Source organism: Glarea lozoyensis, assembly GCF_000409485.1.
Source record: "Glarea lozoyensis ATCC 20868 chromosome Unknown GLAREA1, whole genome shotgun sequence".
NCBI classification, from domain to species: Eukaryota; Fungi; Ascomycota; class Leotiomycetes; order Helotiales; family Helotiaceae; genus Glarea; species Glarea lozoyensis.
Genome location: NW_007360983.1, coordinates 1,301,688 through 1,322,193, shown reverse-complemented (window position 1 = coordinate 1,322,193; position 20,506 = coordinate 1,301,688). Strand labels below are relative to the sequence as shown.

At 46.8% G+C, this 20,506-nt stretch overlaps 9 protein-coding genes across 9 annotated transcripts; 3 read left to right on the top strand and 6 right to left on the bottom strand.

Annotated features, from left to right (window-relative positions):
* Positions 1 to 1,040: 1,040 nt before the first annotated feature.
* Positions 1,041 to 2,724, bottom strand: GLAREA_09097 (uncharacterized protein; the record flags this gene model as incomplete). The annotated part of the gene is made up of 3 exons (XM_008078058.1): positions 1,041 to 2,294; positions 2,350 to 2,546; positions 2,610 to 2,724. 3 exons carry the CDS (start codon positions 2,722 to 2,724, stop codon positions 1,041 to 1,043), a joined length of 1,566 nt encoding a protein of 521 aa, XP_008076249.1.
* Positions 2,725 to 4,882: 2,158 nt separating this feature from the next.
* Positions 4,883 to 5,302, bottom strand: GLAREA_09096 (uncharacterized protein; the record flags this gene model as incomplete). The annotated part of the gene is made up of 1 exon (XM_008078057.1): positions 4,883 to 5,302. The coding sequence occupies one exon, from the start codon at positions 5,300 to 5,302 to the stop codon at positions 4,883 to 4,885; it is 420 nt and encodes a 139-aa protein (XP_008076248.1).
* Positions 5,303 to 6,299: 997 nt separating this feature from the next.
* On the top strand, positions 6,300 to 7,200 carry GLAREA_09095 (uncharacterized protein; the record flags this gene model as incomplete). The annotated part of the gene is made up of 2 exons (XM_008078056.1): positions 6,300 to 6,483; positions 6,893 to 7,200. 2 exons carry the CDS (start codon positions 6,300 to 6,302, stop codon positions 7,198 to 7,200), a joined length of 492 nt encoding a protein of 163 aa, XP_008076247.1.
* Positions 7,201 to 8,512: 1,312 nt separating this feature from the next.
* On the bottom strand, positions 8,513 to 9,735 carry GLAREA_09094 (NAD(P)-binding Rossmann-fold containing protein; the record flags this gene model as incomplete). Its single annotated transcript, XM_008078055.1, has 4 exons — positions 8,513 to 8,693; positions 8,746 to 9,171; positions 9,223 to 9,292; positions 9,342 to 9,735. The coding sequence occupies 4 exons, from the start codon at positions 9,733 to 9,735 to the stop codon at positions 8,513 to 8,515; spliced, it is 1,071 nt and encodes a 356-aa protein (XP_008076246.1).
* A 1,031-nt stretch (positions 9,736 to 10,766) lies between these two features.
* GLAREA_09093 (Isochorismatase-like hydrolase) lies at positions 10,767 to 11,794 on the bottom strand (the record flags this gene model as incomplete). Its single annotated transcript, XM_008078054.1, has 7 exons — positions 10,767 to 10,836; positions 10,904 to 11,126; positions 11,182 to 11,311; positions 11,359 to 11,393; positions 11,450 to 11,597; positions 11,653 to 11,687; positions 11,740 to 11,794. 7 exons carry the CDS (start codon positions 11,792 to 11,794, stop codon positions 10,767 to 10,769), a joined length of 696 nt encoding a protein of 231 aa, XP_008076245.1.
* Positions 11,795 to 13,309: 1,515 nt separating this feature from the next.
* GLAREA_09092 (uncharacterized protein) lies at positions 13,310 to 14,410 on the top strand (the record flags this gene model as incomplete). The annotated part of the gene is made up of 1 exon (XM_008078053.1): positions 13,310 to 14,410. The coding sequence occupies one exon, from the start codon at positions 13,310 to 13,312 to the stop codon at positions 14,408 to 14,410; it is 1,101 nt and encodes a 366-aa protein (XP_008076244.1).
* A 1,987-nt stretch (positions 14,411 to 16,397) lies between these two features.
* On the bottom strand, positions 16,398 to 17,062 carry GLAREA_09091 (uncharacterized protein; the record flags this gene model as incomplete). The annotated part of the gene is made up of 2 exons (XM_008078052.1): positions 16,398 to 16,804; positions 16,852 to 17,062. 2 exons carry the CDS (start codon positions 17,060 to 17,062, stop codon positions 16,398 to 16,400), a joined length of 618 nt encoding a protein of 205 aa, XP_008076243.1.
* Positions 17,063 to 17,641: 579 nt separating this feature from the next.
* Positions 17,642 to 19,488, top strand: GLAREA_09090 (uncharacterized protein; the record flags this gene model as incomplete). Its single annotated transcript, XM_008078051.1, has 8 exons — positions 17,642 to 17,709; positions 17,758 to 17,837; positions 17,893 to 17,921; positions 17,973 to 18,298; positions 18,346 to 18,574; positions 18,620 to 18,663; positions 18,719 to 18,834; positions 18,884 to 19,488. The coding sequence occupies 8 exons, from the start codon at positions 17,642 to 17,644 to the stop codon at positions 19,486 to 19,488; spliced, it is 1,497 nt and encodes a 498-aa protein (XP_008076242.1).
* Positions 19,489 to 19,820: 332 nt separating this feature from the next.
* Positions 19,821 to 20,501, bottom strand: GLAREA_09089 (Ribosomal protein S16; the record flags this gene model as incomplete). The annotated part of the gene is made up of 3 exons (XM_008078050.1): positions 19,821 to 19,892; positions 20,151 to 20,328; positions 20,425 to 20,501. 3 exons carry the CDS (start codon positions 20,499 to 20,501, stop codon positions 19,821 to 19,823), a joined length of 327 nt encoding a protein of 108 aa, XP_008076241.1.
* Positions 20,502 to 20,506: the final 5 nt, after the last annotated feature.

Here is a 20,506-nt window from a genome sequence, read left to right as displayed (position 1 = left end):
GCTGTTAAATTATAGTAGACTTCTCATCCCACAAAAACCATCCTTTCTCACAATCTCACTCTCACCCTACTAATCTAACACATACAAATCCGTTCACCAAACCCAGAAAAACACCGACCCAGATTTCACAGACACAGTCCTTTTCCCTTCCTATTTCAGAGTTATTAAATTAAATTAAACATATCAAGCTTTACAGTCATTACTTAAAAAACGACTTACCTTCTCATCCCATCACAAATCCCCTTTTTCTATTGTTTTACTCTTACTCTTCCCAATATAAACTACATACTAGACACCCGTTCAGTGGAACCCAAGTTAACATTAAGATGAATGGTAAGGTAATGGACCCACTGATGTGATATTCAGTAAGGAAATCAACAAGATAGGTTTATTAATGTGGTTTGAAATTGTCTTTACAGAATGTGAATTATAGCTGCAAATGGTCCTGGATACTATTTTATATGTTCACCACAGAAAGGCAGTGGTACATCACAAACATGATTTCTCTTCTCACATCACATCACAGATACACATCAGAAGCTCAACCCCATCTTCATTCCGCTTCAATTAGTATATGTACAATCCCCTCTCCAATCCCATGCAATAATCTACAAGTCTCCCTCTCCATTCCCCCCTCCTCTTCCCCCTTCCGTTCTTAAATCCCTTTCAGTCCCATATGTAAACCTCTTCAACCCTCCTTCAACCCATCGCTAAAGCAACATATACAAGCAAACTCAACAAATCCAGCTCCCTATCTTATTTCATCTTGATCCCCCCTCCTCAAAACCCCCAAACCCAAACACCAATGCAAATGCCGCAAATGCCAAACCACATACGAAAAATATGGCAACAACAAAACCTCCCATATGCACATTACCCCCCTAACCCTCCGCTCCGATACGCCATTCAAATGCATCACGAATAGACTTGGTAAATTTTGCGGCCCTCGTAAAAATGTGATTAGAGTCCCGCCATGAACTTTTGTGCTTCCTCTTCCTTTAATCCACTCGATCCTGGGACGACCGTATGATCGTATGATATCATCGTCGTTTTCCATTCGGTTTATTAACCTCGTTCTTCGCTCGATCCTTCTGGTCTTTCTCCAGTAATAGTGTAAGTTGACTCTTGCTCCTGGCAAGTGATCCTACAGGTTCCGAGGGTGCGGCTATTGGAACTGGCTGTACCGGTCGTTTTGTGAATAAGTCGTCTCTTTCAGGCTCCCCCTCGGCTCTCCCTTTTCCTTTGTCCTTGGCGGCAGGTCGTTTTGGTGATGGTTCTTCTTCAAAGTCTACGGCCGCATCACCAAGCTGAAGCTGTCCAGTCGCTGGAGTCAAAGTAGATGCTAAACTGGCACTACTCTTCCTGTCGTGATGCATGATACCCAAGGCATTAGATCCCATACCCGAACTTGATCTTTGAAGGAATTGATTTCTGCTACGGTCATCCGTCGGCCTTCTATTCAGCTCGGTATTTTGCCGCGTTGAACCTTCCAGACTCAAGACTTCATCCTCTTCCGCGGTTGTTGGTGATATCACAGACTGTGTAGACTGAGATGCCCGCTGATCCCGAGGCACGTTTCCAGAACTTTGTTTTTCCAATGGTCTCGGTGACTTCACCTCCGGTTTACGCTCACGAGACTTGGTAGTCTGAGATTTTGAAGTTGAAGTCTTTGAACCTTTCGCATCTTTTCTCGATTCGCTTTGCTGTCTTGGAGCAGAAGTAACAGGTGGGTCAGGAGAAAACTGCTCTTGAAATTTCGAAGTTGCTTGCTGATTTCCACGAGAAGGTCCTGGCGCTGCCATTAAAGGTGGTGATCTGCCCAAAGGCGACCTTCCTAATGAAGACTGCGCCGAACCTTGCGAACTTGGAATTTTCGGGCTATCATGAGTTTTTACACTATCCGCAGAAGATTGCGAATTCTGCCGCCGTACATATACAGGTCGCTTCTTTTTTGTAGCCCCCGCAGCTACAAATCCCGCCTTCTTCTTACCAACCACGGGCGACTTCTTTTCAAATTTCGCATTTTTACTACCGGGCGAAGGGGCTTGTACTACAGCGTTTGAGCCGGCGGATGAATTTCTCTCGGCTTCATTCTCGGATTCATGTGGCGAAATGAAGCGAGCTGTGGGACGCGGACCAGTTGTAGAAGGGCCTCGAGATTTTTTTAAGATAGGAGGTGGCATAACCACGGGACTTTTGGAGGAGAGATTATTTCCAGTTCCATTTCGACTTGGATCTGCCGTTGGCAGCGTGGCAGCGCTCGCAGCACTGGGCGTAAATCGATCTTTTCTCTCCTACACCAAAATCAGTACTGGCCGCCAGACTTTTACAAACAAACGGGCATCATACCAGCGGTGGTGATCCCTCATCACGATTCGCAGGGCCTCGTAGTGGTACAAAGCTTAGGCCATCGGAAATATGGGCAAACATGCCTGCCACGGTAGCACCATCCAACTGCCGTTTTCGACTTCCCCAAATGCGCCACCAGTAATTTTCCAACCGTTCCGCGGTCGGATCACGAAGCCTCCTTTGCGTAGTTGTATAAACTGTCAACAGATCGAATTAGATCTTTACTCAACCTTGACCAGAAAGGTAATTGCAAACTATACCTTTCCAGAATTTGGCGATATCTGCAGGATCCAACGGTTCGGATGCTATGCGTTCGATGTTGTGTTCAATCTCGGGCGTATTAACTACAATGCCCTTGGGCAGTATCATCGCCATTCTCGTATCGTTGCCAAAGTGATTTGGGTAGAGGGCAGCTCTTTCTAGCAGGCGAGCCTACTAAGAAAGATGCTGCGTGGACTCTTAAAGATCCAATAATTCACATTCGGTGATTCACCCTTCGTGTTCTTTGTAGGAATGACGGATGACTACCAGTCGCAACCAATAGACAAACGTTCCCTGGGCGCGGAACAGACCGAGAAGCAATGCAGGTTTGCATCAGACACGCTGGTCAAGGAAACCGGGTTTGTCAAACAGATTTCTAGATCCTTCTCGTTGGTAGCGGTGTGGATAAATGTGCGTCCTGGGAAGAGCGGTGGAAAGTATGGAACCGCCGTCTAAATCTGCCGCTTCAAGATACCCAAAGCGTATTCGCGACAAGAGCATAAATCGAATGAAATTTGTTCATGTAACTAGACACAGGTCGAGTACTGTGGGAAAAAGTGCGGTCCTTCTGATGGGCATGGCCTGTGTCGGTTGGAGGAAGTATCTAACAGCTCGTGGTTCTCCAGATGGAAAGAGGCATTTACAAGGCAGGACGGATCCTAAGGACGAATTAGTAAGGAGCTGAGCAGTGTTGATGTATGTGACCGAGGATGATAGGTAGGTTCCGAAAGGGCGAAGTCAAGCAAAAGTAAACACAGAGAGGCAAAAAGCAGCTGACTTGGGAAGCTCTGGTGATGTGACTTGGACTATCATGTCCAAGGTACATGGATGGGTTTTGCTTACTTTTGTGAGGCGGCAGCTGATGAGCCGTGGTACCAGGTCAGCGGGTTGAGGCGCTTTCCTGGGGAGCGATTGATAGGATTAGAGCAGAGGAGGAGCGGATTCTTCTCGGACGGCTAGAGGAAACGACGAAATGAGGGGTCTGGTTTGCGTGGCAATGAAGTGGACAAGTGCATGGTCAGCGACCGGATTGAGGGGAGAGGGGAGGTGAGGTGAGCGAGTAGTGAGCATGAGAGATATGAAGATGAGAAGAGAAGTTCTCAAGGAGTGATGAACGTAAACGTGAACGTGACCACGGATGGAACGAACGCAAATTCGCACAGGCCGGCGGCGAGCGGATTGTGGCAGTGGGAGGAGCTGTGGAGACGGAAAGAGCTGTTTTTGAGCCTTCTCGGGGCGATGGGTAGCTGGGCTGGGTTCTTTGGTAGAAGGGCCTAAGCTACGGGCAAAAGAATGGCCCAAGAAGGACAGTCGAAGGGGGGTCAGGAAAGGAGCAGGGGAGCAGCGATGGTACTTCGCACGTCGGATTGAAGGTTCGAAAGTTCTTAGATTCTTGCATTCTTTTGTGGAGGGGCAGATGCGAGGCCGCGAGCGAATGAACGGGCGGAGAAGCACGAGATGAGGGGGGTTTTTAGCTGTAAGCTGTGCTGTTTGGGAGACGGCTCTTTGGGCCAGACCGGGCAACTCCACGGGATTGACAGGGGCGAGGGAGCTGTGAGCCTGTCAGCCACCAGGACCGGCGCGACTCTTGCTTTTCGCCTCACCTGCTTCTACTCCACCCCTCGCAAATGGTCCATCATAGTTCATGAACTCGTCGTCGTCCATACACATGTCAACATAAAGACATCTACACCTAACTTTATACGTGGTACCGGTACCTTTGTCCTACCGCCGGCCAACCTTGTCTTTCGTATATCATGACCGCTAGCTTGGTACTCCCTCAGCCGCCTTCGACCACATGTTCTGCCGCAGCCGACGGATATCGTGCCTCTGCGAGACCTGTGTACCTTTGCCTAGGACCGAGATTCCTTCTCGAGCTTCTGGACGGGGCGCTGATCTCTTGCACTGGCAATTGTATCCGAGGGTTGGAAGCATAACTGTAAGTGGTATTGTTTTGCTTTGGCATCAGATGTTGGAGACAAAGATACTCGTACCTGCTGAACACTCTCAGCACATATATTATCGCTTCATCGCTACCGGTTTTGCCCACCTGCTCGTCAAGACCTCACCTATTGTGGCTTGACAACAAACCCTCAGTCCTGCAATCACTGCTGCAATACTAAGTGGCGTGCATGGCAGCATGTGCATCCACCGTCACCGCGATGCTCACATCTGCGCATATCTGAAAGTAATAAGGTAATATGATATGAAGAGAATGCGGTCCCCTCACTCACCGCTTACTTGACTCGCTCCCTCCAAGCTCTCCTTCGGCTCAACCGCTGTACCAACGCTGTCCGCTGCGATGCACCTGCGACCGAACCCTGAGACGAGGACGCAAATCGATCACAAGCTCAAAGAATTCTGCAGCTGGTGCTGGGTAACCCCAAGGAACGCGGCGAGCAGTCGGCTCCCCACCGCTCTCCGACTTGAGGAGACGACCAAGTATGCGGCGACAGACGAATTGGCCATCATTATTCCATCCCTTGGGATGGATGCGTAAGACCAATTTATGTACTTCCCATGGCTCAACGTTACAGCGACCATCCGGGGACGAGGTTCCGTTGGGTTGCCTAGGAGGGGGTGGTTGATCTGCTGGCTGCTGGCTGCTGACCTGTGAAGTTGGTTTCGTTTGAGCGTCTTTCTTGTGATGTTCCTGGGGTTTGTCGTCGTAGCGCATCAAGTCGTGTGACATGATTCGGGATCGTTGGGAGAATAACCGGAAGCTTCATCACCATCCATTGAGCCAACGCCGAATCTGACAAGAACGGAGTTACGCAATGGAGATGAAATAGGAGTTCATGTTGGAGAATCTGAATGGGTGTTTGGATCTCGATTTGATGGTTTTAAAACAGGTACCGACTCCTAAGTTGTACAAACATATCCAATTACTACGACTTCTACAATCCAACCATAATCCACCACGCCACGCCACCCATACTCCTCAAACAAACCAACAACCTCAAAATAAAGCAGAATCTTCGCAAGGAAAATTCTTTATTTCAACACCATCAAACCCATCGCAAACAAGCAAAACCACCCATTCTATCACATCATCCCTATCACATCCATCCAATCCCCACCCAACCTTCCAGAACGTTTTCCTCCCCCCACGTCGCCATCCCACTCTCTGAATACGCACCCCCCAGCCAAGATGCAAGGGGCATTCTGACTTCGGGAGGAGACCGAACAGCCGAGACATCACATCTTTACGAAAATGCGGGTACGAGATCATGTGAACGTATATTTTGCTTTTTTGGGCTTTTGCTTTTCTGGTTTGGGATTTTAGGGTTTAGCGATTGGGGTGTGGATTTTTGGTTGTATGAATGTATATTTGGTTTTTAAGGTTCGTCTATCCTCTTTCGCAAAACATCGACTACATTCCCTTAGAATGTTTAATATTCGAGATAGGTTAGTGCTTAAATGCAGGTCATATCCTAGCCCAACTTTATATAGCCCCTAAATCCTAACTACGCTAAAGGTTTATTTAAGGTTTATTCTATATATCCTTAATATAATTTTTACTATTAATTTCCTATAACAAAAAAATGTACACTATCCCTTAAAGATAACTACACCTCTCTAATGATGACATGTATATTCCAGCGATCCAACAGTCCAACAATTCATCACTCACTCCATCCACACCACCGCCCTCAACCACCAGAACCACAGACACAGATTCCATCACCATGGACCCCGACTTTACCCATCAACTTCTCCCAGACTCACCCCCAGACCAACAACCCCCCCGTCTAGCCAAAGCCCCGCCCTCAGGCTCCTTTATCAAACCCACCCTCATGACCTCCGCCCACGCAGACATCCCGCCCCCAAATCCCCTAGCGATGAAATGCATCAACGACCTAGCAGCGACTAGTAAGACTTCCTTCCCGTCCATGGCTGACGAGTTTGCGGCGAAATATACGAAATGGAAAGATAGTTGGCAGGGGAGTGTGAGTTCCAAGTACGTAGCTCCTCGGGGTTTAAGGGGGTATTGATTGGGGTAGGTCTAGTGATTGGGCTGAGGGCGAGGAGTTTGATGGGTTAGTTGAGATGGGGATTGGGATTTTGCCGCTCGTGCTTGAGGAGATGGGGAAGGGTGATTTTAGTACTGTGTATCTTTGTAGGACTTCCTTATATATATAAATTCATTTCGGGTACGGAAAGCTGATCCCTCGTTTGGACAATGCACTTGAGGTTCATCCCGAGATGAAAATCGACGCGAATGATATACGCGATTCGAGGCTTATGCAACGACATGCCAATGTCCTAATCGACCTCTCAGCCGACCTCTCCCTCCGCTTCAACACCACCGTCGACCGCTGGCACGCGCACATGGAAACGCAGCGTTTCTCCTCCTTCAGCGGCGCTTACATCGATTGCGCTGCATTCGACGAGCTGGCGGGTATGGGGAGCTCGATTGTTCCTCACATCATGATCGCGTACTCGGCGGACCGCGAGGGGTGGTGGTACATGCTTCTCAACGAGATCACGGGGAGGAAGGGGACGTTGTCGACGGATAAGCGCGCGGAGTATGGGAGGTGGGAGGGGTGGTATGTTGGGGGTGCCGAGGTGGAGAGGTTGCCTGCTTGACGGGTTCGTGATGTTTGGGGGAAGGTGTTGTCTGTATACCCGGGTATATATAGTTATTTGGGAGTTTCAGGGCTGGGAATTAGGCGTGCGAAACTCGTTTGGTTAAATCTCTTTTTTTTTTGATGGATTTAGTATGGCTTGGTCTGAAGAATATGTTTGAACTTCTCCGCCGGTCAAAGTTCGTGGATGTATTGATTGTAAATTCCTGAAATCCGTCGAGTGAGTGGGTTGGTGATTTCGATTACAGATCCCTTGAATCCCTTACATCCTTTCGTTTACCGATCTTAAACATTAAATACTCCTCTAATCATCTCCAACATAATCCAACTATCCCCGCACATTCCCTTTCCATCAATAACATCTATCGCCACATCTCAATTTCCCAGACATTTTCCTATCGACCGAGTTAAACATTTTTCGCCATCTTCATCCCTAATTACATCTATACTTAACCGTCCAATTCCTTTAGGACTAAGTGTTCTGCGGCCTTTCTTCTCTAGGTACATTAGGTTTCTTTATCACCAAGCTTTTTATCATTAGTCTCTGTTTCGTTTTTGAGTTTTCATTTAAGTGATGTTTCTCTAGCTGTATAGTATTGTTCCCACATAGGTTGTTTGACGGTAATAATAGTCCACGGATGTCCTATAGTCCTTTGGATTACGTAATAGCCTTGAAGTCTCCCGGGGCTGGTCAGAGTTTTGTTATCCTTTGGATTATAGATTCCTCGGATCCTTTGCCCAAGAATTTCCGTATAGGAATTGTATAATTTCGGTCATAAAATGGCTGTCTATCAATTGTAGGGTATCGATTATAGACCCGTTAAATCGGTCCTCTAAAACAGGACATATAGCGAGTGTGTAATTTCGATAATGTCTCTTCCTAAAATATCCGTCCAGCGAGACGCCGAGCACATAACCTCGAGGATAGATTCCATTAATCTATCTAGTACTTATAGAGATTCGGTCATAAAATATCTGTTCATCGATTGTAGAGCCTCGATTATGGACCCGTTAACTTCGTTTCCCCACCATATCACACATTAGTTAAAGAGCAGTCGAGAGAAGCTACACATCAGATACCCTGGGAGAAGATTAAGTTTTTTGATATTCTTTATGTAGGCTGCCCTCAACATCACTTCTTGATGATCTCCCAAAGAATTTGAAGAGAAAAAGATGTAACTCCATTAACACACTGAACCAGTCATGTCCCAGTTCGTTGACAGGAACCTCAATTCACCTACCTCTGCACCACCGGCCAGCCAGCTAACAACGTATCGTAACATCCACCGAAAAAACAATCGACAGAAGGGTATCTACGTAACAGTGTAACCACCATCAACACGGAGATCTGCACCTGTCACATAGCTGGAAGCATCTGAGGATAGATACGTAACCGCTCCCATAAGATCTTCTGGTTGACCCATTTTTCCTTGAGGAATGAGTGATGTCCATTGTTTCTTCAAATCTGGGTTGTCGTCGAGGATTTTTTTGGTTCTGTTGATTTATTAGTCGCTGCCGATAGATTAGGGGTGGAGGAAGGACTTACAGCGCAGTAAGCATATAACCAGGGGAGATGCAGTTTACGCGAATACCAGCATGAGCCCACTCAACCGCCAAACTGGAAGCCAAATGTCTAACTGCGGCTTTAGCAGCGTTGTATGGAGCTTGTGGTTGTGGAACATTGACAATTGCGCCTGACATGCTACCAATGAAGACCATGCTTCCTGGTGCCTTTCTCTCCATCAAATGTCTTGCTACCGCGGTTGCAAACAAATATGTACCGTCCACATTAACACCCCAAAGCTTTCGGACACGATCAATTGGGTAGTTGATAGCTTCGAAATTCTCTGTGAAACCTGCGGATGTTACAAGATTGTCAATCTTGCCGTGTTGTTTAAGGATTTCCGCAATGGCGGCATCGACGGATTCTGGGGATGAGACATCGGCGTAATGTGCGGTAACCTTGGGCGAACTACGAATTGATTAGCAGATGCAATTGAATTTCGAATGTCAAGATGCATACGATTCTGCTCCAGGGTTTTCTCTTCGGAATTCCTTCATCAGCTCTTCTGCTTGTTTCTCTGCCTCTTCCTCTGGGCAAAATTAGCTTGATGTAATTGACCACCCATAAGCACCACTTACTGTTTAAATCGACAATTGCAACATCAGCACCACTAATAACCATAGCTTGACTCATCACCAGTCCCAATCCTCTTGCACCTCCCGTAACTACACCGACTCTTCCCTCGAGAGAGAATGAAGCAAGCGTACGCTTAAAATGTAGTCCACCTCTACCTTGCACAGGCTTACTAGAGGGTAAATCTCTCTCCTCTGGGTATTCAACTTGCACTGTTGAATCTGTGCGGGCAAAAGAACCCTCATGTTCAGTACTTGGCGTCTCCTCTTTTCGCAGCTGCGATGAGGTTTGAAATGATCGTTGAGCGGTGATGGCGGGAGTTACTGTGCGAGGGGTAATTGGCGTCGAGGAGGCTCTGGCAGCGCGAGCCGCTTGTCGAAGCAATTGAGTTCGAAACATGCTGGTCGTTGAAAGACGCTTGTAAAAAAAGAAAACCGCAGATATTTAGGGCTGAAGTATGATAGGAATTGACTCAACCACGAGGAATTATATAGATTAGAGTTTGCTGTGTTTCCTCTTACTATAGATGTGTAAACGGAAATGGGAAAAGATTTGAAAATGGCGGTGGAGAGATGATAGGAAATCTTGTTGAGAGTAAGAAATTGCTTTGTCTCGTCCTCGATGTTCCTCAGCTCAGGAGGACCCAGAAGTTCTCTTAGCGCTGTCAACGAACGTCATGGGACAGAACCTTTGCAGATCGCGCTGACCTAACTGCACAAAAATAATCCACTTCACGATAGTCGACACAAGTGAAAAGGTGATAGTGGAGAGGGTCGAGCACATCCCACGCTTTTTGTAGCTGATCAATTGAATTTTTCTGCACAGCGTGCGTGATACGTACACGAGTTCCTCGGAAGAATACATAAGAGTTCTGCTGTTGTGTTGTTGATTTTGTCATCGAACTTTGATCATAAAGTCTCGCGGGGTCCAGGCACAACGAACTCGTTGTCACAGGGTCCCAAGGTTTAACTTCACAGGACCGTCTTCCGCAGGCCGTCTCGGCTGCCGTAGCCTTACTGGACCCCCACACTTATTGGACCCTTCTTGCTTCTTGCCATCCTCCTTTGCCTTCATGTTTTATTAAAACTAAAAGCTGAAAATTTCTGACACTCGAATGTACTCTTGCTGTTATCCTATGTTTTTCATGAAACGCTAAATAGCAAAGTATGCCTAGGAGACTACTCTTTTACCGAGGAGTCATACTTCTGGATCAGCGAAATTGAGGTAAAAGTTTATTTCGAAAACAACCATTGGAATACACGTTCTAGCTTTTCTTCGCTTATTATCAGTATTGTCTAAATTAAAGCACATGCTTATTATGTACAGGTTGAAATGTAAGATGCTTTCTAATCTTCTGGCAACGAACGACACACGACGATGCCACACCACCAATCGAACCAATCTTCTCCGACGACCTACTCACTTTAGATCTAAGCATTCCCAGCGGAAGAAATTGCATCTGAATAGTGCCTAGCCATAAGCGCGACAGGAGCCTGGTATCTACATACTTTATCAGCCACGATCCCAAACACCCAGCCAGTATCGGATCCATGGGGAGAGAACTTACTTGTCCATATACGCGAATACCTCAGTAGCATTGGGAGAAGTATTTCTCCAATCACGCTGCAAATCCGCTACAATACCGAACATGCCCATGAGATGTACGCCTGCTCCTTCCATACGACGATTCGCATCGGCAGCGAGCTTATCGTTGAATGTTCCAGAGGCTTCAGTGTTGGCGAACACTTCGTAGCCTTCTGCTCTAAGGGAAAGCGCTAGAAATGAGGTACCTTTGTGCCTGTAAGTGACCTAATTACATAGGAGGCCTTGGGATGTTCAACTTACAGACTTCGGTGACGATGCCGGCGATAATCATTTGGGATTTTCCCGTGGCTTTCACAGCAGCTTTGAATTCTGGATTATCCCAAGCATCGACTTCACCGTTACGCTTAATGTAGGGGGCATTTGGGTGTAGCTGCTCATGTTAGCGACCATCTATGAGAAACTTGTCGTCAGACTTACATCTGTGACCTCTTTTGGAAGTTTGCCATTTGGTCCTGGAAGTATCTTGTTAGCGCACTACCCAAAAAGAACTGAAGGTATAAAATCATACCAGTTTCTGCAGAGGTCGTCATGATCGTAGGCAGATTAAACAGGTTGCCGATAGCAGCATGAGCAATCACGCTCTGCCTGAAAACAGTAGGTTCATAATCTCTGACTAGTGTTGCGAGACCGATTTGGTGATCGACTATGAGTAGAGCCTGGATAAACCAGTAAGTTCATATGCTTCGCAAAGATTGATCTCATTCGACTTACAGCATCAGTTTTATTCAGGCGAACAAACTCATATCCTACAAATTCTGTTAGCAACGTAAGGCAAGACGGTATCTCATCGAGTCTTACCTTGCACAATAGTTGCAGCGACTATCGCAGTGATTTGAAGGACTTGAGATTTCATCTTGGAGCTGAATTGTAAAGTGGTACAGTGTTGGATGGAGTGATGGAATGTGAGATGATGTGTGAAGATGAGTAGAGATGTAATGATGGAGAATAGAAATGGTAAGTTCGTGGTTTTTACCTTGATCTTATACTCGAACTCATTTATAAAAAAGCGATGCCTGAGTTCAAGTTGCTTTCAAAGACTTCGAAATCATCATGGCCATTTGGATACCGGTGCAGATACACAATGACAGCTTACAAACATAAGTAACCCCTTGTACACCTCCTTACTGCAGCTGATTTGTTCTCGTTCACTACACGCCTAGCAAAATACTCATTTCCTCGAAATCATCCTCCGTGGTCGCCTAGCTACGTCGGTGACGCGAAAAGTTCTGCTTTGACAATCAACATTACCTTAGCTTGACAAGCAGGGACATCTCATTATGAAGCACAGTATAAATTGGTTTATGAGGTTGGTCATGCTTGCGAATATGGCTTTCTTGTAAGAAGATTTTCTAATACCCGTGAAGTGTCGGTTCCCCGCCGGCTCCCTCCCGTCCCCCTTTTGTACTCGCTTAGGCGAAGGGCGTGGTGGTCGTCTTGACATGTAAAATGGTATACACATAATAATCATAGAATGCAAAACTCATTGAGAACATGACGGTTCCGTACCTTAAAACTAAAAAAATTACTTATCATTGTACTCTTTATAGTCATACATTATTTCACCAGTGGCTGACACAATTCTCTGCACAGTCCAAAATCGCAACTAAGAATTTATCAACGTAATAACCTTTTCAACGTTCCCTGTTCTCTTAGACTATAGCCTACGACCTAAGAGTTAGCGCTGTAATCTCAGATCTTTAATATTAGGTTGTGGTGTTGAGTTATTCACTGATGAATATTTGGGGTGCGCAGACAATTGTATCAGACACTGGTGTTTGATACATAAGTACCGCTTAGTCTAGCTACTTTAGGTCTACAGGAAGTCTTCTGGCATTCGAAGTTGATATTAATAGATTTGCAATCTCTATCAGTACTTTATTTTGTTTTTCTAAAACAAATTTTGAGAAACTGCGTATGAATAAGGCTTTCTAGGTCATTATGTGGAAATGCGTGTAGTTACTCATACTTTTCGGAAATGGCATATCTGTGGATAATCTTGTGTGGAAAAATTCAATAAGACCGATGCATTGAATGGCTTGTTCTAAAATACTGTTTTACAAGTACAATTATACCAGCTTCGAGACAGATGTCAAAAGTTTATATGGAAGGGAAAGACCCGTGACTACGACACGTGAAATGCTTCCAGCTATGTCATTGTGCCTCAGGATCCTTACATACGATCGGGACTAGCGCCCCGCCAAAATCCTTGCAAGATCCATTGGGGCTTTGTGGTCTTGGCGTCTGAGTCGCCACCCCTCAGCTGGACGTCCATCAAAGCATTGTAGGCCACGACAACGTCGACCTTCATCACCACTCAACGAACAAACAATACATTTCATCAAGAGCGAGACTTTTGATCAACCAACAGATGCATTTCACTACGCTTGGAGCTGTCACAGCTCTCACCGGCCTGTCGCAGGCCATCCTCCTCCCTCCTACCATATCGTCCGATCCTTCCGAGACATTCAACACCTTACCATACGATGTTGAAAACGCAGCGGTCGGCGAGGGAGTTTCGATGAACCTTCCATGTCCTGGATGTCCTGTTATTTTCACCGACACTCTAGGTCGTAACATCGCAACTGAAGTCAAGAACCGGTTGGGGTTGAACTTTGAAGTCATCCATGGAGAAGAGGGCGTACAGGACGTACTTGCGGTTAACGGAATGCAAATATGGCCTATCGGATTGTCAGTACTTGATGTACAGGAACTTACTGCTCCTCAATTCATTCACACCGATGCAAACACCTGGGATTATGCTGCCGAGCCACATTTGGGATACTCGATCTTCAACAAGTCCCCAGTCTACTCGGAGAAGGACGACCTCAACCTCATCCAAATCCAACTCGAAATCATCGAAGTTGGAAACACCTTTATCGAAGGAATACCAGCCGTTCAGCTTTCGTTATTGCGAACATCTAGCGGAAAGCTTATGATTGGAAATGCGGAGCAAATGGAAGTCGAACAACCAAAGGAGCTTACACCTTCCGACGGTGATCAGGAATGCGCAACAGCTCTCTGCAAATGGAGAGCTATTCTCGCCGACAAGTTGTCTTCATTAAAGAGCGGTTGCGGAAAAGCCGGAAACGCTATTAAGGCCCCTCCACGTCCAAATGCTAGTGTTGACGGTCCTAAGCATCACGATGCTCGCCCTCATCGCAGACCACATGGCGCCCACCGTCACCACAGACACAGACACACCATTCTTCGTTTCCTCAGAAACATCACCATGCACGTCCTTCTTCCTATCGCCGTTGGTGTTGCAGTTGGTATCACTGCCAGCCTCGTTGGTATGCTTGTAGGGAACGCTGTTGTTCTTATCTGGCGCGTACTTTTCCGTCGTGGCCAGACTCAAGCTATTCCAGTCCACGAGGTTATCATTATCGAGGAGAGTGATGATGAGACTAAGAGTTTCTTGGTCAAGGAGGCTCAAGACCTACCACCATCTTACACTGATGAGAAGGTGTAAATGCACCGGGATTCTAGGCGCGAGGAATAGACTGTTACGAAATCAAGGGATGGAATTATGGGATTAGGTTGATGTGAAGGGGTTTGAGGAGTTTAGGGGATAGGCTGGGATTGTATGGTGGAAATGAGATTGGCTCGTTATGTACCTGTACTAGCCTCGTTCGAGGATTGAATTTCATTGGCTTTTTCACCATCAGATCATTCATTTTGAGTTCTTCTGAGTTTGGTTCTTTGTACTTTACTCGTGGACGAGATAGAATTGGAGCTTTTTAACACAAATTCGTCCTCCTAAACCATACAATTCCCAGCAATCCCCTAGGAAGATATAACATGAAACTCAACACACACAACCCCCATGGCAAGGTATCCATTCCCCTCAATATTCCATACCGTCTCCGCCCCCAAACCATATTCCCCATCTTCCCACAACGCCATCTTCCAACTCCAACCAGATACGCGCTCGTCTCCGAAACACCAACAACCCGACCCACCATACCAACATACCGTGCCGCTACACATAGCCTTATAGGGCACATTCAGGTATAATCATGCTTCGCAATTCTATTTCTTGCTATGCTATAAACGCTGTTGTTGGTACTTACGTACTCCCCTCTTCATATACCCTTTCCCTTTCCCTTTCCCTCTCCCCTCCTCCCTCACCCTCCCTTCCCGCCCATCACTCCCCACCCCAAACACCCCCAAAATGTCCTTCCTCCTCCCCCTAACCCGCTCCCCCACCTCCCCCTCAACCCTCTCCCTCTCCCTCGCCCCCCAAACCCACGGCCTATCCACCTACCTACACACCTGGTCCCTCTCCACGTCCGCCCTACTCCGAAAAAGCACCATCTTCTCCCTCTTCACCACTCACACCGCCTTGAACATCCTAAGTATAGCAGGACGACGGCTAGGGATTGGTATGATATTAGGAGTGTTATTCGGGGTCTTGAATCTAGGTTGTGTAGGGCTGGCGTTGTGGAGGATTGGTATGTATATCCCAGGAAAGGGGAGGGAAGGGACTGATATGTGTAGATGAGATGAGAGGGACGAAATTGTTTTATCATAGGATTTATACGCGTTGGCATTTCGACGTTGCGGTTTTGATGCTCGCGGTTTTGTGGATGGGTTCGATCGGTGTGATTATACTCGGCAGGTTTACATCAGGATCTTGTATATCCCCCTCCCCCTTATAACTCCACAGCATACGAATAGTTGACGTATTTAGTTTTCTATCACCTAAATACCATCTACGCGCCCGTGTTGATTGGAGACTTTTTCGCGTTCTTGGTGGGCTGGGTTGCGACTTGGGAGGATAATTCGTGAGTTTGCTCGGCGTTTTATTTTGATGGTGGGGTTCTGATTTTGGAAGGCGGATTCTGATTTAGAATGAGCAGGTGGAGTGGGCTTCCGGGGACGTATGGGAAGGGGAGACGGTTGGGATAGGTGGGTAGTGGATAATGGATGATGATGATGTCCTGAGGGCGAATGAGGGGGATGAGATTTGGGGGCGTTTGTATGGCGGCTGCAAAGGTAGTCTTCAAGCAATGTTGAAATCGTTGATTCATTGTACCTGGAAGTATATTGAAGCCACTGCCCTGATTGACTACTCATAAGTTCTCCAGACCATCACCCCTCATACAAATTCCAGCTCATCCCTCCCCATAACTGCAGCGCTGCTCGTCGAATGGATGGCTGGCATGTTGATCGGTCTGGTCTTGGTGCTTTGCCCGCGGTTCTCTTGGCATTAGACCATCAAAAGGATATATCTTGATAATGAGGTATAATTCCTGGCGGACAAAGGAATTTGGCGACAACATCCAGATGCCCAAAATCTACCTAGCTCGCTTTACCATCTGCGCTTATATGTATAGAGGATAACACACAGATTCGGTCTTCAGCGTTGTCGGCATCACGGAAACGGTTTTCCATGGCTAGCAATATATTGCCCGAGTTTTTGCTTCAAGTTGAACGAGCTTCCGCATGCAGCGTCCTCAAACCAATTCGTCATCCATCCGCTTTGCCAAAGCAGTCCTTCTAACCTTCTGTTCCACCCGTCCAACTCTTCCTTCAAGCTCAGCCCAGGTTTCTCCTTGTCCCAAAACACCTGTCGTGTACCACTTTTGAACCAATGCCGCACTTCGTTCTCGTAACTCTGTAATTTCTACACTTTGCAACGTTTGTAATGCACTGATCTTCGCGATTCGAGGATGGAGGTTGATCAGTTGGGTCGAGAGTTCTGTTGGAGGAATCGGTGTGTCATTCACAGATGTCAATCGTGATGCGGTGGAAGAGTAGGAGCTTGCTGATGCCAGTACGATGGAAAGAAGAGTCGATGTATCAAGGGTATCTGGTATTTCACTCGGTGAAATTTGCTGGAAAAGATCTGGATATCTTGAATCTACAGAATATCAGTAAACTGTCTTTTCCGAGATCATAATCACTTACGTAGTTTCAATAAATCTTGAATTGTGCTAGACTTTGATGCGATCTGATGTAGCGAGTGCTCCAATTCCCCCATACGTTGAACCGCCGTTTGCTTTTGGCTAGGTAAAGCGGACTGATCGATGTGACCACATACTGCATATTCAATCCTCTTGAGCCTTGCCTCCAGAAGATCAATCGTCTCCAATGCCGTCTTGTCAAATGTGTTTTCCATCTTGTCGTGTTGATGTATGCCAGTGGTACAAAGAACAAAACTCCGGAACTGGCGTCCCTGCCATCAACGTGGGCGCGGCCCGTCAAAGGCTTGGCGCCAGTAAGGCTGATGGAAGAAACCGTGCAGACTTCCCCGTATTTAGCGCGCATCCAACGTGACCAGTGGCCAAGATGCCGAACCTGGCCGCTGTAATTACGTGCCTGGCCCAGATTTTGGGGTGATTCGCATTTCACCTCTTTCTCACACCCACTTTGGCAATTCGTCTGTCAACGCCTGTGTTGGAATTCTCTGGAGGTATCACGTTCATGATATCCCCCTAATACAACAATTGGGACGTCTTTCGCAGAATGAGAAGAAGCACATCGCATGCGCCGCACTGAATATCCTGTTATCTGGCCTACCTGACGAAGGAGAGAATTGTACAAAGGACGAAACCAACAACGCTCATTACGCTCATTTTGCTATCTGCTCGCTCTCATATGATCGCGCGATAACCGGCACACGAAATCGACTCTGTTCGGTCTGCGGTTGCGGTTGGTTGGAATTGAATAGAATACGGGAAATCCGCAAAACTTCGTCATGCCGGGATCATATACTTCGATAGCAGGGCAGAGTGGGAACACGTCGGACTCGAGTCGAGGGAGACGGTAGGAGACATATTTTAGACGGGAAGAGCCGTGCTAATGGTTGGGCAGGCGTAGAGCGACTCGACCCTCGAAGGACCATGCCGGGCAAGCTTCCTGGTTTAGCAGTAATGTGAATCTTGTCAATACCAGTACGTCCCAAGGTTGATTGCAACTTCCATTCTCAGGTTTAACGTGGATATGTAGTTATTGGTGCTGGAACTCTTGCAATGCCAGTATGTAGCAGCCCCCTCTGCTTACTACAATTTTATAATGACCAGCAATAGTTAGCAATGTCCCATATGGGAATACTCCTCGGCACAGTGGTAATCCTGTGGTCAGGCATGACCGCTGCCTTTGGCTTGTATTTACAAACTCGGTGCGCACGGTATCTTGAGAGGGGGAAGGCTTCGTTTTTCGCTCTCTCACAAATCACATACCCGAATGCTGCCGTCATATTCGATGCTGCCATTGCGATAAAATGCTTTGGTGTGGGCGTTAGCTATCTTATCATTATTGGCGATCTCATGCCAGGTGTGGTGAGAGGCTTTTATGAAGGGGCAGATTCTGTCGATTTCCTTGTCAACAGACACTTCTGGGTGACAGTTTTCATGTTGGTACCCATTATCCTATGAATGAAGTCCTACTGATTGCAAATAGGCTTGTTGTCATTCCTTTGGCCTTTCTTCGTAGACTTGACTCTTTGAAATATACCAGTATCATAGCTTTGATCTCGATCAGCTATCTGGTTGTCCTGGTTGTGTTTCATTTTATTAAGGGTGATACTTTGGCTCAGAAAGGACCCGTACGAGTTATTCAATGGGGCGGCCTCACCACGGTTCTAAAAAGCTTCCCAGTCATTGTCTTTGCGTATACATGCCATCAAAATGTAAGACATCCACTTAGTGCTACTTGCAAAGCTTACATCGATTAGATGTTTTCAATTTTGAACGAGATCAAGGATAACTCGCATCGATCGTAAGTAGTCTCATAGTTATATTACTTCAAATCACAGCTAACAGAAGATCTTTAGAACCACAAGCGTTGTCGGTTCAAGCATTGGTTCCGCAGCAGCCGTATATATCCTAGTAGCTATCACTGGCTACCTATCATTTGGTGACAATGTTTTGGGAAACATTGTGGGGATGTGTAAGAATTTGCTTTAATATCCGCCATTCTAAAGCTAACCAAATTACAGACGTACCTTCTGTTGCATCTACCATTGCAAAAGCAGCTATCGTCATTCTTGTCATGTTCTCTTATCCATTGCAAGTACATCCATGTAGGGCTTCTGTTGACGCAGTGCTCAAATGGAGACCAAACACAAAAGGTACTAAGAACTCACCCAATTCTTCACCTTCAAGAACAGTACCCTTACTTTCAGGAGGCACTCCACAACCAACTGCCCGAAATGACACCATCGGGGAGTTGCGATTTGCCGTTATCACTACGTGCATTATCATTCTCAGTTACACCGCTGCTATGACAATCTCATCGCTTGACAAAGTTCTCGCCTATGTCGGCAGTACAGGCAGCACGAGTATTAGTTTCATCTTGCCGGGCTTGTTCTATTACAAGATATCTGCGCCGGACTCACCACATCATCAGCGGCTTACAAAAGAGGATGATGACGAGAGTGCAGATGAAGAGGAGGGAGGGAACAGCGGTTCATCGTTATTGGGATCAAGTCAGTGGCGGCAGACTATGCTGCGGAAACTATCACTAGCGTTGGCTATTTATGGCTTTTTGGTAATGATCTTATGCCTGGGTACAAACCTCTTCTTTGGAGGCAGCGGGCATTAGGAACTTTTCTTGCATTCACAGCATTGGAATTGGAAGCATGCATGGAATTGGCGTTCAGATTGGAATAGTAACGGGAATCAAAGATATGAGTTATGTGTACAAAAGTTGTAGAATATACACCCAGCGATTTTACATTCCGTATTTATACATGAACGCCTAGATAATCATTTGTGTGAGGTGCTTCCTGCCCTGATATAAAACGCCCGACTATGCTACTCTTGCATATCTGGTGACAGCACAATGCAATTAACTGCCAATCTGCTCTGCCGCTTCTTCCACCACAACCTTGTCCGTCTTGAGCCCTCCGCCTCTCATGCTTGCGCAGACCCTTCTTACTTCGGTGCTGGAGGCGCATGCTGTGTTGCTGATGCACCAGGTCTGTATTTCGGAACAATCAATCCTGCCTAAACCGCAAACTTGTCAGCATATATTCTTCCAATCAACATCATCCCCTCAGACTGCCCTCAACGCCGCTACTCTTAACACCACATCTTAATTCCCGCCATATCCGATCACCCCGAACCATATCCTCTCTCTAATCGCACATCTCCAATTGCACTCGCTCCCTCTATTCATGCTTCTCACTTCCCATCCCCAACGATCTCTCTCGTCCTCTCCTCCCCCATCCGCCTCTCACCCAAAAAGAAACACACCAAACTCACCATACTCAACAGCCTCCACGCCGGATCACTAGGCTGCGCCCCAACCCCCAACCAATACTTCGTCCTCGCGCTATCAAGTCTAATATCCTTAAACGGCTTCCCCTCTCCGTCTGTCGGCGGCTGCGGGATTGGATTGTAGGTGCCGAGCACTTCTATGGGTTTGGAGTTACGCGCTGTTCTGTTGCCATTGAATTAGATGATGTGTAGGGATGTAGGGAGATATGCTGGGGGAGGGTGAAGGGAAATGGGAGGAGGATTGGAGAAGGGAACGTACCGAGCTTGCGCAACGACTATGTTATAAAACGGTGCCTTTCTGCGACCGAAGCGCGCGAGTCTGATTTTGACCACCATGGTTG